The sequence below is a fragment of the Porites lutea genome, chromosome 6 (genome assembly GCF_958299795.1).
Source record: "Porites lutea chromosome 6, jaPorLute2.1, whole genome shotgun sequence".
In the NCBI taxonomy this organism is placed as follows: Eukaryota; Metazoa; Cnidaria; class Anthozoa; order Scleractinia; family Poritidae; genus Porites; species Porites lutea.
This window is the reverse complement of record NC_133206.1, coordinates 26,305,393-26,323,451: the sequence shown is the minus strand read 5'-3', so window position 1 is coordinate 26,323,451 and position 18,059 is coordinate 26,305,393. Positions and strand designations below refer to the sequence as shown.

General features: G+C 39.4%; 1 protein-coding gene and 1 non-coding gene across 2 annotated transcripts; one reads left to right on the top strand and one right to left on the bottom strand.

Moving 5' to 3' along the window:
- The first annotated feature begins 2,928 nt into the window (after window positions 1-2,928).
- Window positions 2,929-3,001, top strand: Trnar-acg (transfer RNA arginine (anticodon ACG)). The gene has a single exon. It is a non-coding gene; the product is annotated as a tRNA-Arg (tRNA).
- A 243-nt stretch (window positions 3,002-3,244) lies between these two features.
- LOC140942253 (gamma-glutamyl hydrolase-like) lies at window positions 3,245-16,329 on the bottom strand. Its single transcript, XM_073391213.1, has 9 exons — window positions 16,202-16,329; window positions 13,448-13,559; window positions 12,139-12,189; window positions 10,683-10,767; window positions 8,681-8,849; window positions 7,505-7,611; window positions 6,845-6,938; window positions 4,315-4,452; window positions 3,245-3,848 (listed from the first exon to the last, which is right to left on the bottom strand). The coding sequence occupies exons 1-9, from the start codon at window positions 16,317-16,319 to the stop codon at window positions 3,727-3,729; spliced, it is 996 nt and encodes a 331-aa protein (XP_073247314.1). The 5' UTR covers window positions 16,320-16,329; the 3' UTR covers window positions 3,245-3,726.
- Between the last annotated feature and the right edge of the window lie 1,730 nt (window positions 16,330-18,059).

The following is an 18,059-nucleotide window of genomic DNA, read 5'->3' as shown; positions in this document are numbered from 1 at the left end:
GTCCGTCGGTGCGTTTGCTTTCAGTTGTGATCACAAGAAACAGTTTCTGTACGGTTAACACTGATCAACATCAATTTACATTCTCGCTATATATCCTACCACTGAACAGTATCAATCATAAAAGGCTGAAAATAGAGCAAACTGCTCAGCAGCGAAAGAAATTGTGATTTCTAATCAAATTCTCCTCGTTAGCGCCAGATGAACGGTAAAGGAATGAGTATGGAGAATATGCATGTTATTCTCACGCCTTTTACAAGTGTTCCTGCAACGAGCAAAACTGATCTTATAAATGAAAAACGCGAAGGTTATGGGACTTTTAATAGACTTGGAGCCAGCAATATGAGACAAATTTGTCTCTTTTTTTTGCATAACTCCTACAGATCAACGTGGTCGCCGTTTCATTGTTTTGAGATGTGAAAAACGCTGTACACATTCTTGGAGACCCCGGGGCATGCATGTAGTCTGTCGGGTTGGGAGAAAAGGTTCCACAAAAGTTGTCAAACACGGGCTTGGGTACCGACTCTCAGACCATTTCCAAACGGTCAAGCGAATGCTGGCTCCAGATTGATATCTACTGAGTTCTTTTCATGTGTTCTTTCATGACGCTATGCTATTGTCTCTCCATACCTATCCGTTCGTTCACCAAGGTTGTGCGTGCAAGCGAAATTTTCATTTTCTACTTTCCTAAACTGAAAGGAAGGAACTACTGGTGACTCGGGAAAAAGTTTTGGTTGCTATCAGCAGGACCATTCCAGTTTGCACTGACAAATTCATAAAATTCTCGACTCTGACTGGTTCTCAGCAACCCTTATTTATGACATTTATTGCTTATTGTTACATGTATACGACCTTATACAGATGGAAATTTTTCCCAAACACCGCCCGCTCTCATTGGTTACTTCGAGGTCACATGACATCTAACAATCTGTTCTACGCGGGCAACATTGACTATTTTCGAATTCCCCATAATACACTCTGTTTGCCCCCCAAATTTTGCATAACTTATTGTCTTAAAATGCTCTTGGGAAAATGCAATACTCCCAGGAGAATTTAAAAACAATGGTTTATGCAAAATTTGGGGGGCAAACAAAGTGTATTATGGGGAATTCGAAAATAGAGAATTAGGGACCTTTCGATCCGACAACGGCGGCGTCCATGAAAACGTCGCTGAAAAATAGACTTCGCATCCCTTCTCCTTTTTTCGCGATTATCCCTAGGTCGCCCAGTTACTTAAGGTGGCTTAACCCAGTATTTCTGTAGGTACATCTTCCATCTTTGAATCACATATACAAATTGGTCTTTATTGCAAAAACATTATAACAAATTTATTACACATAGACGTTTCACAAAAATCTGTAAAAGGAATTTCAAGATATCTTTGAAAATCCAAACTTTAATAGTGAAAACAGATAATGTGGCCTTGAAACTGGGCAGCAAAAAATAAATGCCATAAGAGATGATGAATTACACAACTTGATATTAAACTGAAGTAGAGAACTGATAATATTAGTCTAAAAATGATGTCAGTGCTATCATCTGAGTTGTGATGCCATTTTCTTACCAAGTCACGAAATTTAATACAGGTCACGGAGGTGGAACTATATTCAATACGAACGTGAGAAGAAAATAATTTGTTCCTTCGCTATTTCTCGCAGTAAATGAATGCCACGGGATAGTGGCTAGCGTTCGCTAGACAATCTTTCTAACGGTCCAGTATAATGTCCGCCATCTTGTTTTGTCTGTTTGGTAGTACCCAGACCCTTGCATCACAGCTAGATCGCTCGACCCCGCTAGTTTCAACGCCCTAGCTTCTTACGCCCTGGTTGGAGCTGAAGAGAAGGGACCGCGCCCGAGTTCAAACAGACATAACAGAATTAATCGCCTTGCTGTTCCCTTTCCCAAGTAACCTTAAAATTTGGCCAGTTCACGTCGTAGTTGTAAAGGGACGGCATAGAAATGTACGTACAAAAACGTGTGATACACGTGCAGAATTGTTGTTTTGCTTATTAAACCTGTTGTTTTTCTGACGTTTCTGTTGCCGTCTCCATCATGGTTTCGTAAGGTCCCTATTGCAAAATCTATGACGTCAGAGGGTAACAGTGCACTGTTTCGTTACCCACGAATGTTGACCGAAGACCGCCATTGCAGGGTGGTTTAATGAATTTCCAGCTTCAAAAATTCCAGCTATATAACAAATCACTTAAAAACTGGTCCCACGGAAAACAAAATTAACTGTTTCCCTCGGGACTAGTCATAACGTATTAAATATGGCTGATGCAGCACCAGAAGTGTCCAATTTGAGCTGTCAGATCTGAAGCTGCTTGTCACAGGACAGGTCAAATCGGAGAGTTAAACAGCCAATGAAAATCGAGCATCAAAGATTGCTAGCTAATAAGGTTTAAACAAATTATTCAATGCAAGCAAATCAAAACCAAAAAAACTTCAGTGACTATGTTTTTGAGTTTCAGTTTGACACATTTAATGTTAGAAACAAAGGTTTTCAAAAAAAGTTCATGCAGTTGGAACTCCATATTCCAATAGTGTCTCCAAACGTTGGATGTTTTTTATTTGTTTTCGCTTTGGAAGCTGTATGTTGAGGTAGAACTTTGTACCATTTTTCACTCCTGAGTTCTCACACTTTTTTATTGACCCAATTAATTGTTGAAAGGTGTTCGTGTTATACAATTCAGGGTAATCAGGCTCGTAGATCCTGGTAATTCAGACTAGCAGTACTTCAGCTTCTCAGAATAACAATCAGAGACAACATCAGAAAACATTTAGAATATTCGAGCAAGAGAAAAGTTCGTGAGGGGTGGGATTTTTCCAAAACGAAAACACGTGATACTGACGTCATACTGAGTCCCAGTCCCAGTCCCAGACCCTCCCCTGAATTATACACCACTCAATCCTATGACCACTACTAACACAGGCCCCGTGGCCCAACGGATAAGGCATCTGACTACGAATCAGGGGATTCCAGGTTCGAATCCTGGCGGGGTCGTTTTTCCCTTTTTCCTATGAAGCAGAGCTTCTAACACAAAACATGATATTTCAGTGCAAAGCATAGGGCAATGAATAGGGCTTCCAGAAACCAGTAGGCTAATACTAGGCCCCCCACAGGCCGCCCAAGCTCGATGCATAAATTATCGCAAGTTTGGATACTGTTTTTTCATCATTTTCTGTGTTGTTGTAAACAGTCAATAGATAAAACAAGAATTTTCCGGGGGGTCGCTTGATAGCTCAGCTTGTCAAAAAACTAACAAATCACATTTTTTGTCTTAGTTGGAGTCTATCTGACCTTGATTGGAGAGTTGAGAAGAGTATATCTACTGTCTATATCTATTATTCGACTAATTTATTAAGTTTGAATCCCCAGAATTACATCATTTGAAGTCGCTCATCACTTGGAGTATTTGTTAACTATCCGGCATCAGCTGACGTTTAATTCCTTCGACTTTTTTGCGGATTGGTTTGTTTCAGCCAGATGACAATCATTTTTACACAGAGGAAATAGAATCTCGTGAACCAGCGAGATTCCATTTTCATCACGTTTCCCTAGTTAATAAAATAATTTCATTGGTTGGCCAATACCAATGCTATTCATGTTACCATGTGGAAATAATTTTGACAATTAACTGAAAAATAACGCAGTAACTAAAAACAAGTAACACATGGTACCAATATCTTCAAAATAAATTGTTTTCTAATAGCAAATACTTTTTAAGGCTATTTCCAGAAGTAGCACTGTAACATTGTAATAAGATTTCCAGTGTAAACAGGATTGTAATTGTACATCAGTGCTGCCTTCTCTTCTTTGATGCTTGGAAATTGATGGGAGCTTAAGCGAGCTGAATTGAAAAAAAAAATACAAAGTTTAAGTATGGACTGCAGGACCTTGTTTCTCAAGTCAAAGTGCACGACTCGGGGCTCACATTTAGCAATTGTTGGTGGTGTTGTTGATCGTCTGTTGGTTTTATGTGTGTCTGTTTTTTGCTTTCTTTTGTTTTGTTTCCTCGCTGGTATTCTAATCTTTAAGGTTAAAATATCGACACAGTTGACACAGAAAACAAATTGAATATGGCGATGAAAGGAAACAAAGATAAACCGAGGAGAAAAGTGATGGCTTCAAAGTGCTAACGGTTATTTGGATTTCTAGGTAACCTTTGCAAAATCTTTAAATAGAAATGTCAGTAAGGTGGTCAATAGTGAAGTGTTTAGTTCTTTTCAGCCAAATCAGTCAAATGAACAATAATTCAGGCCCTAACAAACGCTTTTTATGAATTATACATGCAGTAAAATTACACAAACTGTTACCTTGGTTGACGAAGAAGTTAGCCCAGTATTGCCCGGCAAGAATGGCCTCTTGGGTGTGCTTTATGTCTTTCACACGTGACCATTCAAACTGGGGTTTTGCTGGATGCCACTGGAACAAGTAGAAAGGGTATTTTCGTGCTGTGAAGGTAATATAAGAAAAAGTTGGAGAGTTAGACATGCCATCTACTTTACTACTTTAAAGATAATGGCTGTAGTTTCTTAATCAGTGAAACTTGTTTCCGTAGAATTTAATATGAAGTGACAAAATATTAGGTGTTGCAGTGAGGTAGTTGTGGGAGTCCTTATTTGGTTATTAAGGGATAGTGTAGTTACAGTCTGTTGAAATTAAGTGGTGGTTGTGAAAGATCATATCGATAGTCGAAAACATACTTGTACTTATTTTAAACATTTCCAGGCTTTCTGTTTAGGATTGTTTTTCGGTCAGTTTTGATAATATTTGTATGGAGAGAACGTGGATAAGGGAAAGTTCATTTAATATAGAGAAAGGGGGTATGAAGATGTTGAGGGCTAAAATTTGTGTGTGTATGTGTTCGGAGGGCTTGGAAAAATCGGTAAGGTCAAGAGGGAGGACGTACAATCTGGATATAGAACTAAGGGCCTGATCACTTGAACCGGGTGGCTCGCTTTGCGGAGATCTCGGCATCTTAGTTAAACGCAACAAAAATCAACTTTGCGATTATATGACAACCGAGCCAGCTCGGTTAGCAGGGATCCCAGTATTGCGATGCCGGGATCCTGGGCAGAAATTTCCCAAGTAATCACGCTTGCCGGGCGGCCTGAGGAATGAACCAAGCGTGAAACAGGACCGAGGGTAACACAGTTTTCATGCCCATTGCTTCCAACCTCTGTATAAAAATGGCGGCTCTGGGCTGGCCCTTTTCATGTACTACGAGGATAAAAGTCACCTCGACATGAGCTAGCCAGCCCGGCTCATGTGATCAGGCCCTCACTGTGCGCTGTATTGTCACGCCGAAAGCTTTGAAATTTCCCTCTTTCGTGGCTCGTCTATGAGAGTAAGACTTAATCTAATTAACCCAATGGTCTAAAAATAACTGTCATGAACGTGGTTTGCACGTGAAGATGTTGGACTCTGCCCCTTTTAGGGTTCGATCGTGAAAGAATGCAACTTGTTTACGGGATCATTTTTCTCAATAAGATTTTAAGAAATCACCTCCTTTCCGAAAATCTGCAATGAAATTATGCGTCATTCAATCAGTTACCGTTATTTATCTAATGCATGATCACCGAATTTTTCGTGACATCTTTGGCTCTCGAAAACTGAGGGCAAAAATGTTGTCAAACTCTTAGCAATAGGCCATTACTGGCAATGAATAGTCTGTACAATAAACAAGGGCAGTGACCAGTACCTATGGTCCTGGTTAAAAACATTCACCCCGTGTGCTGCGAGGACAATTATTTACCAAAGGGAAAATTTAAGTTATTTAATAGTTTGTTTCACTCGGTGTACCTTGCCGCATTTTTCTGCCGTGCTTTAGCTGTTGGACGTATTATAACGAGCATAAACGTTGTGTCGTGCACATCGCGGGACGGACATCCGCGTAGCTTGGCTTGTTTACTTGTCTTGTTTACGTTCGCACGTATTGCGTGCCCACTGCCACTTTGAATCAAAACAGGCGAAATCGGTTCCTCGATTTGGACGATGTCCAAATAATAAGTAATGGGGTCATTACGTTGCTATGACAACTCCGATGTCATTGCAATCCTGATCATAACAATTTTTCACCTTTATCTAATACAGCTGTGGTGGTAATTTTCCAAATCTTTTTTAATAGAGACCTAGTTTATGCTCAAACTTGGGAGGTATTGACTCTGAAAAACCCCATAGAGCCACCTTAAAACGATCCCTGGTGGTGTAAAATCCTTCGGACCCAGTACACTCAGAGTTTCTTGAAAATGGCAGGTCGTTAGCAATCATTCGCTGGAAGCAAATCAATACGAATTGGGTGGTCATATCTTACGTAAAGACAAGGGATTCTCGTTGATTCTTGTCGTTTCAACTATACAGCTACGTATAATAGTGAAGGATCGTCTAAAAGGATCTTGAAATGACGAAGCAGAATTTTTACGACTTCCCCGTGCGCGTGTTTTTTCCCCCGATATTTAAGTTCGAAAGGCAGTGTCATTGCTGCAATAAAACCCACAACAGCACTCCACAGAAGAACATGATAAAGCCCGACGCGTTGTTAATGTTCTGAATGTTAGCACTTTTATAAATAATTATTTTATGTATTTCAGGAGTATTTCAACGAAGTGTTTCACCGATCTAGAACTTAAAACTGCGCAAATTACAAGTAAAAAGCAAACCATTTCTAATTATGAAATCCTATTGTTATTTTTATGTATTCTTTGTAAAGGCAACATATATGAGGACTCATTACGAAAAACATAAAACTGTCACAGTCCCTATGAAGTAAACAAATCGATCGAACAAAACTTCAATATTTAAGATGCTTCTTTTATTACTACACCAAAGCCTTTGTAAACTTACCTTCCATCGTTGATATGAATGGTTTTCCTTTTCTATCCTTGTTTATTGATACTATTTGAAAAAAGTTTTTCAACTTTTCATCCTTATTGAATGTCTACGTGAGAAAAAAAAGAAGAAGAAGAACGCGATAGTCAAGTACATAGTTGCTAATTTCTCTGACGTCTGCTGCGCTAAATCACCGAACCAAAGACCCGCGATCAATAGCATCAACCTTGTCCCCAATAGGGCTTCACGATTCCCGCCGCTGGTACAGTGATAGGCATCCCCATTCCCAAACCCATGTGTCATGGGCATCCCCTTCTCATATTACCTGAGCGATTTTGGTTTGGGTTGGGGTTAGGGTTACCGGGGATGCCCATATCACTAGGGTTTTTGGAATGGGGATGCCCAAAAGGCGGGGATGCTCATATCAATGTGGCACCGTCATATTGGAAAATGAAAAGACCAAGGGGACGAGTCTGCAATAGTATAGCTTAGGGGATAGAGAAAGCACAGATTGTTGTCAATATCAACCCCCTTTTGCGGTTCAAAAACACTGTGAACTACCACTACTACCACAACCTTGATAAACCAGTTTTGCCTACCTTTACTAAGGCTTGATGCTTTTCGGACCAGACTGAATGCTTACTACATTAGAGTAGACTAACTCAGTTTGTTTACCTCCGGCGTGATTCCTCTGAAATGGTTGTTATAGTTGATATCCTGTTGGGTTATGAAGTTGATTATATAATCTGGAGCAGATCCTAACAGCTTAGTCGACTTATAATCTAAGAGATGAAAGATATGTTGAGAATGAGTGACAGTTTGAATGTTGTTTAAAATTGTATTGTTTTGTCTTGTATTGCACAGTTTTAAGTGAAGTTTAAAAAGCGAAAAAAAGCCGATGTTTCCGCGTCACCTGACGCCATCCTCACATTTCATAATAATAAGCAAAAAATTTGTGAAGTCACAAAAGCACTTATAAAATTTTTTTGTGTTATGGTGTTCGTTTAAAAATGTGTATGTGAATGACGACGGTAGCGATTATTAACACGTTCATATTGTGTATCGTGTGTCGTGTATCGTTCATACACGTTCTACGTAGGGGACGTAGACCCCTGCGGTGTGGTCAACCGTCACTCATCACATCATTCACATCATGGGTTGGGTGGGTACAGTAAGCTCATAAATGGACTGAGAGCGGCTGCCAGTGGCGCCTTTGTATGCTGACGTCCGAGCTTACTGTTCACATGTTGAAATGTATTGTAAGAGGGCAAGTCTGTTGTCCTCTCATCCACGACTCTTCTTCATCAGGTTGTGGACTCGTGTGTAATCTACTTACTCTGCATTGCACAGGTTACACTGAAACTTGTATGCAACACATTGTTTGATTTAAGCCACAACAAACAAGTTGCGGTTTATCTCTTACCCAGATCTCTCGTCTCCGAAGCCGAAGCTTTCGTCGACTAGAGATCTGGGTAAGGGATTAAAAAGTGGTTTGCTTTTGCAGTTATACGTTTCATTATTTGTTCCTTGTAGCCTCGTTCTCATTACTAAAACAATAGCAACAGCGAAGATAGAAATAGTCCGCTCCCCGCGACGACGAACAGGTAAACTTCTCTGTCACCCGCAAGTCCACCACAAATGAACTGAAAGCAGGGTGAGAGGCGGAAAAATCACAGATCTTGCGAGGAAAACTGCAGCTATCCATAAATGCTTAGTGGGCACTAGGCTGACAAGTAACTTAAGCAATGCGGGGAGTGTATAGTGGTTTCTATGCTGGTTTTATACTATTTGATCAACTTCTTTAGTATAAGTACTGTATTATTATGTAACAAAGTATGCAACTCTAGTTACCTGAAGGCAGCTCAAGCCTTAAACTGATATTTCGTGCATCTGTAAGACTGAACAAAGACTCGTCATACTGTCCTTTACTCACGTCCCTTTCACCGATCAATAAGGCCAATAATTCCAGTCCTAAACACTCCGCCCAGATCGGAAAAACTTCCCCAGTCTGGTCATAAGCCTGTAATTGTAAATGAACAATTGGGCATAAATCGCTGATAAGCTACGCTTGTCTCTACTGTCTTTGAGGTCTTGTAACAAAAGTTATAAAATGCTCCAACCGATAATGAACACTGTATCTGAAGCTTGTGGCTTTCCAGTGTTCGACGCAACCTCATCCCTAGAGCATTTCTTAGTGGTCGACGAAGAACCTTTTATCCTACGTTTCGATCATACTGACACAGAGTATTTAAAAGTTCAATTTCCATTTTTTCATTTTTCTCAGGATTAGTAAGGTATAAAAACAAGTTTGCAACAAAATAAATCTGGAACCGCCGACTGTAATCATCGCTTTAAGCTTGAAACACGATGATGAAAAAGGTAGTTGAGATGATGATGGCAAATGAGTGACGATGATGATGAAAAACAATAAGGACAAAAAACCGTCTCACAGTACTTTCACTTATCTGGTTCTTGTGGGACGTGACGTAAAAGAACCCACACCATTGTTCGAAAAGAGTAGGGGACGTAAACTCCGGTGGTGTGGCCAACTTTTTCTGGGCTGGGTGGGTTACCCGTAAGGAGAGATCTTAATATAGGGATAACCTGATGATCCTCCTTCAGGTATCTTAATGGCTATTTGTAAACAGTTGATGTATGTAACATATAGATCAAGCCAAGTCTTAAAGCGAAGCTTCCGTTTATATAATTATTATAAAAACAATAAATTTTAAGCCATTACATAGAAATATGGCACCCTCCATTTACCTTTTGATAAAGGGATCGGTTGGTTTAAAGGTGGCTTGACCTGGTTTTTTAGTGTCCACATCAATTGTTCTTTGACTGACACGAAATGCATCAGATACAAAGCAGGAGATTGCATTGTTCCTCCTTGTCTGGTATAGATAACATTTCTTTCATTTTTCTTATCGTTATACCAGCCACAGATTTCAAATAGAGATTTTTCTCATAAAAACTTGCCAAAATAGGTACACATAGGTGCAAGATAGCTATATGAGCTACAATTCCGATGAGAAGCTTTAAAAAAGGCAAGATTAAGATTATTAATCAATGCTTATAGATTGAGGAGACGTTAAAATGGTAATGGTGTCAAGCGCGTCGCTGTGGATACGTCGATCTCCAAAAAAAATGGGTTTCCCCCCTCGCTAACAGTTTCCCCTTCCCCTCTCCCACAGTCTGTAGGGCGGATGGGTGGGCAGGCGAACCTGACGTCATAACCATATAAGTGAAAACAATCCGTAATGTTGTTAACGGGAGCAGGAAAAGAGTAAAGTTGGATTGCACTGTTTATTCCGCAAAGTACAATCATATTAAAAAGTCTTTTTATTGAAACCTGGCAGCATTCTTAGTCTTCTCATCAACTGAGCAGTGTTGTGGCTGTCAGTAAAGTGACGAAAGTGCGTGGTCACAAACAAGATCTACTCAATTATATAATAACTTTACTGCACTCTCATTGGCCTTGCAAATTTAAGACAGTGCTACACAGGATGCAGTTCAAAGGGGGAGTTCCTTGAGGATCAATGTGATCCCTCCCTGTTTACAGAAAAATAACGATACTTAAGGTTTATGATGAAATAAACTGCCGTATCGTGGTTAACACTACGCACAAGGTAAATCAATGTTTTTTTTTTTGGCTAACACAAAAAAACAACTATTCATTTTAGAAAATATCTTTAAATTATCCAAAGTTTCAAGACTTTTAAGTCTTGAAAGACTGAAGGGAGAGGAAGGTTGGCTATTACCCTGACAGGAAGCTGTAGTAAAACCCCCTATTGAAATATCCTGCCTACGCCCACGCGATCCTATTCTGTTGTGGAACAGTATGAAAACTAACCTTGGTCGCAAGGTCCAGTAATTTTTTGCCGACTGTTGTGTACCCTGACTGGTTCAGCTTTACATGGCCTCCTGGAAGGATTACCCTTGTCACAAAATCAAACACGATTAAAAAGTTTTATATTAGGAATGAGACTGGGTATTTTTGACGAAATCTAAGTAAGGACGATCGCTTTTGTTTTGAGACTGAAACGACGCGGATCGCTTTGCCATTCTCGCCGATCAAGTTTGACAACGTTAATCGTGCGACGAAGGCAAATTTTTGATCTGCCAAAATTAAAGTGAGTTTTAAGTGAATTTTTTTCCTTATTGAACCTGTTGCTTTTTTATCTTCTCGTTTCCGTCTTCGTCGTTGTCGTCGTGGTGGTTGCTCAAGCTCGCTTGTAGCGTCAGCACGGAAAACAATTATTGAAATGCGACTATTTCGTTAAAAACCTACGACTTGATAGAAAACGCGCGACGAAAACGACGTCCGCAGTTACACTCATGGAGCGGCCAAAGAGTGCAAAGCGTATAAAGAGACATCAGCCAATCCTCAAAAGTCCAGAATTCATACTAACTGCCAAAAGTGAGAAGTGTGAGAGAAAAATGGAAATTACTCAGACTAGCTACTGCTGTTTTTTGTTTCCTATCGCTGTTTCATCCAAGACCAAATTATGATGGAAACACATTTTTGTCATCGCCATTCAAACCAGTATTTTCATCCAAATACATGTAACTAAAATACATTTTCAAACGCAGAATATTCTAGTGAATCAGCGAATTCATGATGCACTAGAACCTATAGTCGCACAAACCCTGATTAAACTCTTAAAACTCAGTTCTTAAGACAAAAAAACAAACGAACAAATAAACAGTAAACTGATCCTCACATGATAAATTAGTTTCATGGTGTCTATCTATGTTAGGCTCCTTGCGTGTCTTTCTGACAGACAAGAACACGGTCATTGTGGATGCGTTCCAGAACAGGGAGAGGGTATTTACCAATACGTGGAAGCTCCGCCTAGAGTTCCAACCCCTTACCCTTTTATATACCATTTTTTTACAGAAAGAGTACCCTCTTGTACACCTTCTACTGACCAATAGTACCCCCGTTTCACATACCTAGTTAAGAACGTAGCATCCCCTTTAATTGCTGTAAATTGACCTTGTTTTTAATATGAATAAGTCACTAAACCAGGACGTTTTCTTGCGTCTTTTACATCCTTAAAATGCGTCTCTGAGCCATTTTTGGCCTTTTTACAGACCAAAATGGCAGATTTCTTTACTCTTTCACATACTTCAGCTATTGAAATCCCTACCCTTAAGCTTGAAAAAGGTACCCATTTCGGACGGAGCCTCTCCGTATAGGCTTCTAGAGGGAGTATCTCCCGGGGTTCCAAAGGAACATGGAAGACTTCAGAGTAGCGGTGACTTTATTAAAGTAAAGCTTTTTAATACTTAGAATATCAACGTACCCGTTTAGAGAATGAAACATCCTTTCTACTTCCTCCATGCTGGAGTTAACACTGGGGAACTTAGTGAAGGAAAAGAGTTTTGTGTACAGTCACAATGAAGATTAGTCATAAGGGTTGAGATCGACACTACTCTGCATATGCGATTTATCTTTACTTTGTTTAAGAGAAACGGTGATGGTTTTGTTTTAATGAATGAGCAGGGTTATCAGTTCCTCGAATGTAATAAAAATTATAAAGAAAGTGATGAGTGATGTTCTGATGACCATACTAATCTCCATGGTGATGGTGATGATGATGGTGGTGATGCTAATAATCATGGTAAAACCATAGTTAATTGAGTGGAATGGTTATGAAACCCGTCAGACTCCTTTGTTATTTGTTTTTGTGGACCTGAAAGTGCACAACGTTCAAAAGTATTCCTATCATTTTGATTGTATTGAGCAATAAAAACGTTGCATTAATTTATTCCGTAACAATTTGCCAACAGAAAACAAAGGATTGTGCACTTTCAGGGTGCTTCCAACATAAACTGCAGCACTGTTGTTTTTATCATTGTTTTTATCATTGATGTTTGCCGCTTTTCATAACCAGTCTCCTCTAATAACTATGGTAAAACCAAAACAGCAAGGAAGTACACACTACGAAAAACCCACGGTAAATGTCTAGTACTTCACACATGTACACAGCCATACATATAACCCGGGCATTAGCAGCCAGTTTCCAGCCAGCAGCTCCATGTTTTCTGTGGAGCTGTCGCTTGAAAGGGTTCTTTGCATTCGCCTCGTTGGCAGGAAAGGCTCGCTGAACACGACTTTGACCGTGCTAAGCAATAATGAGGGCCACTATTGGGGCGAAACAGCTGTCCAAGCGGACTGCCATAACTCGAGTGATATGTCCATGAAAGCGTTACTGGCTAGCAGGCCTTAGGTTGGTGACGGTGTCACTTGCTTTGAGGATGTTAATATTAATCATCATATCTACCGTCAACAAAGTGGTTTTTTTTACCAGAAAAATTGGTGCGAGGACTGGTGGATCAAGGTGAAATAATTCTTTTAACAGGGAGAGAGTCGTAAAGGTTGTTTCAGGAATGCAGACGTTTGCAAATTAGTTTGGTATGAAATGAAGTTATATGATAAAGGTAATAATAACGATGATGAAAACTGTAAAATCCATAAAAGAAAGCAGTACAAAATGTCGAAATGTAGCTCTTTTGGGATAAAAGTAGTCGAAAGACGGAGAGGTGATTTTCTGTGCTAAATATAGTCAATATACACTGTAACTAAGGAAATGAGTAAGATAGTAAGGATACAAGATTGGAGCAGCTCGGGCCCCGGCAGACTCTAGGAACTTGACATATACGGCCACAAGATACTGACTACCAAACTGCAGCAGTTTTCCATTGGTCTCTTGTGTTACAATACCTTAAAAAAAAATAACGTTATTGTACACACAGAGGTACCAATGATCACCCTCTTAAAGTTATCTATTTAATCGTAACAGGCTGCACTTGCTTAGCAAACAGCAGTTATAAAAATCAACAGTAAATCACACAGTTCAACTCGGAAAACTTAACTTTAATGCAAATAGAATTTTAGTATTTTTAATCTGTCTCTGTTATAGCTTACCATAAAAAGAACAAACAACAAATTTTGTTTCAAAATTCCTTAGAGAAAGCCTCTTCCATTATTAAACCATACAGTATGATACGGCTACGATCAAGTTGCACTGAGATCGCTCAGATCACATTCTTTCTGCTCGCTAAAACGTTTCGTACACTTTTCATAGTTAAACATCGTCCATTTTTACAGGGCTTTTTTCACTCTTTCCTGTCCTCATTGATCGGTTTCAAAGCGGCACAAGAACAATGATCAAAATTAAACATTAACCTTTTTCTTGGCTATGACTAGGTGTTTAGATAATGTTACACTTTTCGATTTGCAATGACAAAGGGTAGCAGTGTTTTCAAAATTAGAAACCGGTGTCGCAAAAATATTGCAACAATCTGTTGCGCTGAACGTCCTCCCGAGTAACATCGCTTTGAGACAATATTCCTCAGTTTTTTATCCCTGCCTTATGCAAGTTTACAGTGAAACGAGTACACAGTTTATCATCACTTCCAAACGCCCTCTAGTACTGAAGGAGCATTGTAAAGAAGACCCAGGAGGTCACCTGCGTACCAGCCGAAATTTTCTTTTGTAAGTGGCGCTCTCTCCTCCGGCCGCAGAGGCCTTTTTGTATCGTAGGGAGGCTAGGGAGAAAGAAAAAGAAAGCGCGCGGGGTATGATGGGAAGGGGAAAGAGAGAAGAGAGGCGGTTCTCTGGCAGGATTTGCGGTTCTGTGGTTTGGGCTAAACCAGTCGACGACTATTTGAACGATATCTGAAGGCTGTTGTGAAGATGGTGGTTTAAAAGGCTAGTATACGCAATTTGATGTAGTTTCCATTTTGTTTCACGGATTTTTTACGCTTCGTGTTTTTGGAGCGATTGTCTGCCATCTTGGCTAGTCATGTTCAGTGTAATCAACTGTGGTTCTCCTTATATAAAGGTCGAAAACTAACTTAAAGGTGAAGCCCAATTCCGGTGAATTACACATACTTTACTTCAAACTGATGTTAGCCTGCAGCTGCAAGAAAGCCTAAATCTTCGATTTTGAATTCTAAGTATGGAAACGTCGAACGAGAATACCTTATAATGAACTTCAGCTTAATAATAATTAACTTCAGTTAAATTTTAAGACTGTACTGTAGGCTTAAATACGTTCCATTTGGATGTATATTTTTAATAGTCGCTTTAATAGTTTCCCTGGTCCCCCGCGCGCTTTCCATTTTTCATGATTTATGTAATTTTTATTCGGTTACCCAGCGGGAGCCTGGCGGAGGAGAGAGGATATATTCATCCAATTATAGACTCAATGAATATATTGAAGCAGAAGACAGAAGAGGAAAATAAGAACAAAAATTTTGGTCGTAGTAGCACTTTAAGGAGGTTACAAGCAAAGGGCTTTCAGACAGGCAAACTCTGTTACAACGCCTGCCGATCAATTGTTGGGGTACCAGCTGTCAATCCTCTTTCACAGTAAAATACATTTCCCTGAAGATACAACCGGGCCTGTGCGTTGGAAAATAGTTTTTTGTAGCTGAGTTTAATATTTTTTATTTTATTTTATTCCTTTTGGCAGTTGAGCCTTTCAGTTATTCGAATAAAACCTCAATGAAAAAACGGCAGAACGTTAAATATCCGAGCTTGTTATATAAAAGAATGTTATTATACTTCACTGTCTGTTTTAATTAGAAAAATATATCATCGAACCTGTTGTAAGCACCAGGGGACCACTTTTATAACTCAAATGTCGGTCACTATATTTAATTACCACGAACGTACAGAGATGTATTTTAATGTTCGTATCCACGAGAAGATAGCGGGATCCGTTATTGATACCATGTATACTTTCTTTATTGCACAACTCAACTTGATCTATCCAGTTCGGGGTAGTAAAGATGAGTAAAACCGGAGCAACGCACAAGCCACCACCACAACACATGCAAGGACACGGGAGGCCGGACGACTACGAGCACGAGATTAGACTGAAAGTTTTTTTTTCATTCGCTTATTCTCAATTAAAAAAAACTCCTAAAGGCTCATTTCACTTTTCTCGCCAGAAATGTTAACGCAGTTGATTTTTTATTGACGGATTTTAAGCCCTCTCTCGATTGAATGACAAAACACCTAACTAACTTACTTTCTTCCGTCACTACGACATTTTTGCAGAAAATCGCAGTAGAATGAGGACGGCTATCGCGTCTTTCCGCCAAAATGACGCTGGTTCAGATCGGCGCACTACGTAGTATTGGGAAAATGTTGTTCTCGTAGTCGTCCTCACGGCTCGTATAGGAATCTAAAGATATCTACTATTTTAGCTCAGTGCCTGTAGAATCGACCCTCGCAGTCGGGCCGGCCAAGGGAGAGAGTCACAAAATTCACAAGTTCAACTTATCCAGTGATCTATATTCTATTCTATTAAAATGGACTTTATGTTAAAAGAAATTAAAAAGTACATTACTTACCAATAACTGGCCGATTATTTTTTATACTTCTTTTGTCGGCAAGAAATTTTGTTTGTGTCTGATCGGAAAGGGTAAAAAATGTTCCAAAAGCAACGGTCAGCAAGAAACAAGGAAACATTTTCTTTCCAGCTCTTCGGAAAAGTGGGATTCAAAACTTGAGGCAAGATAAATTAAGTGTAAATCTGTCGATACCCGTGTTTATTCGACACCGCAAGCACTCAACACCAGTGATTTTTCCACGCCCGAGACTATTGAATAGCATTTAGGACACCCGTTAGCAGGCTGCTACTTAACAGCGTCAAGCACTAAGGAACATCGTCACGTAAGTCTGACCTTACTTGCACAAGTCACTGATCGAGGAACAGCGCTGTTTGGACTATTTTATATATGACTTTAGTCTCACATAGTCTCTCCAACGAAGAGACTATGGTCTAAATAAAAGTTTGGGATAGGATACGCGGAGAATTGATCAGTATTACGCTATATATAACGCGACAGGTGAAAAATCATTGAAGCAACAGAAAACGTTTTCCGTCTTTGCCGGATAGCCTGATATAAACACCAGAGGGTGTTTGAAGAATTCGAGATAGTTATACTTGCTAAAGTATAACCTTCCAGAATAGGCCTTTTGCATTAGTTGGTCACGTGATCAACTTTTTGTAAACACAAAAACAGTTCGCTTTTGGAAAATTTTGTTAGCACGAGCTGTAGGAACTTATTAAATTTGAGTGACCTGTAAATTTTCAGGCGTATATCATGTCAAAAGTAGCGATTGCAACGGCCGCCGAAAATTGGAAGGATTTTCTATGGGAAAAACAACTGCCTCCCAGTCACGCTTTACTGGTTTTCCATACAAATCCCTGTAAACTTCGAAATTTTCAAACTGTCGTAAAATATTTCCTTATCATTACGAGGCTCAAATCTCATTTTTTATTCGTAACAGGCAACAAACTTGAGCCCTTAAATGCGTAAGGGAAAGATTCAACGACAGTTTACAAATTTCAAAATTTAAAAGGATTTGTATGGAAAACCACTCATAAAAGTGTGACTGGGTGGCAAGAGTTGTTTTTCTCACACAAATCCCTGTAATTTTAGGAGGCCGTTGCAATTACTTAATTTTGATCTGCTCTTTGAGTTCCTGCTAACAAAATTTTCCAAAGCGAACTATTTTCGTGTTGACAGAAAGTTGATCATGTGACTAACTACATAGGCCTACCATTTTATTCGATTAAACGCCGCCCTCGATCAAACGCCGCAGATGGAAGCAAAATTCCCAATAAACGCCTCACCTAATCAGAAGAATGCGGCGTTTACTCGAGGATAATTAGAAAAACCTCGGAACAACTTGGTAATTTACACCATCCAGCAAAATGAGGGAGACATTGGAACCTTTAATTACATAATATTTACAAACGATTTACCATAAATGTTTTCGGTGATTTAAGAAAAGTAATTTCGAAATAAACGCCGCCCTCGAATAAACGCCGCATTGGAAACGCTAAAAATTTAATAAACGCAGCGGCGTTTAATCGAATAAATACGGTATTCTCAAAAACCTCGAGTGTTTTTATTTGGCCAGTATGCAAACACAGAAAAAGGTTTCTATTACTTTGCTAAAATAATGTTAGTTTAAAAAAAAAAAAAAAACAATGTTCGAATGTAAGACAAAGTCGGCTTATATTAATTGTCGATTAGTTGATATAGAAAATATAGTCCTTTTTTCAGTTTTCAATAACGGAATCTACTTTTTCTGCAAGATGCTGTCATTATAACGCCGTGCTGCCCTCTCAAATTCGAATTTAGTTTTGTATTGTGATTGAATGGACAGTTTTCTCCTCACAACAATGAAAACAATGGC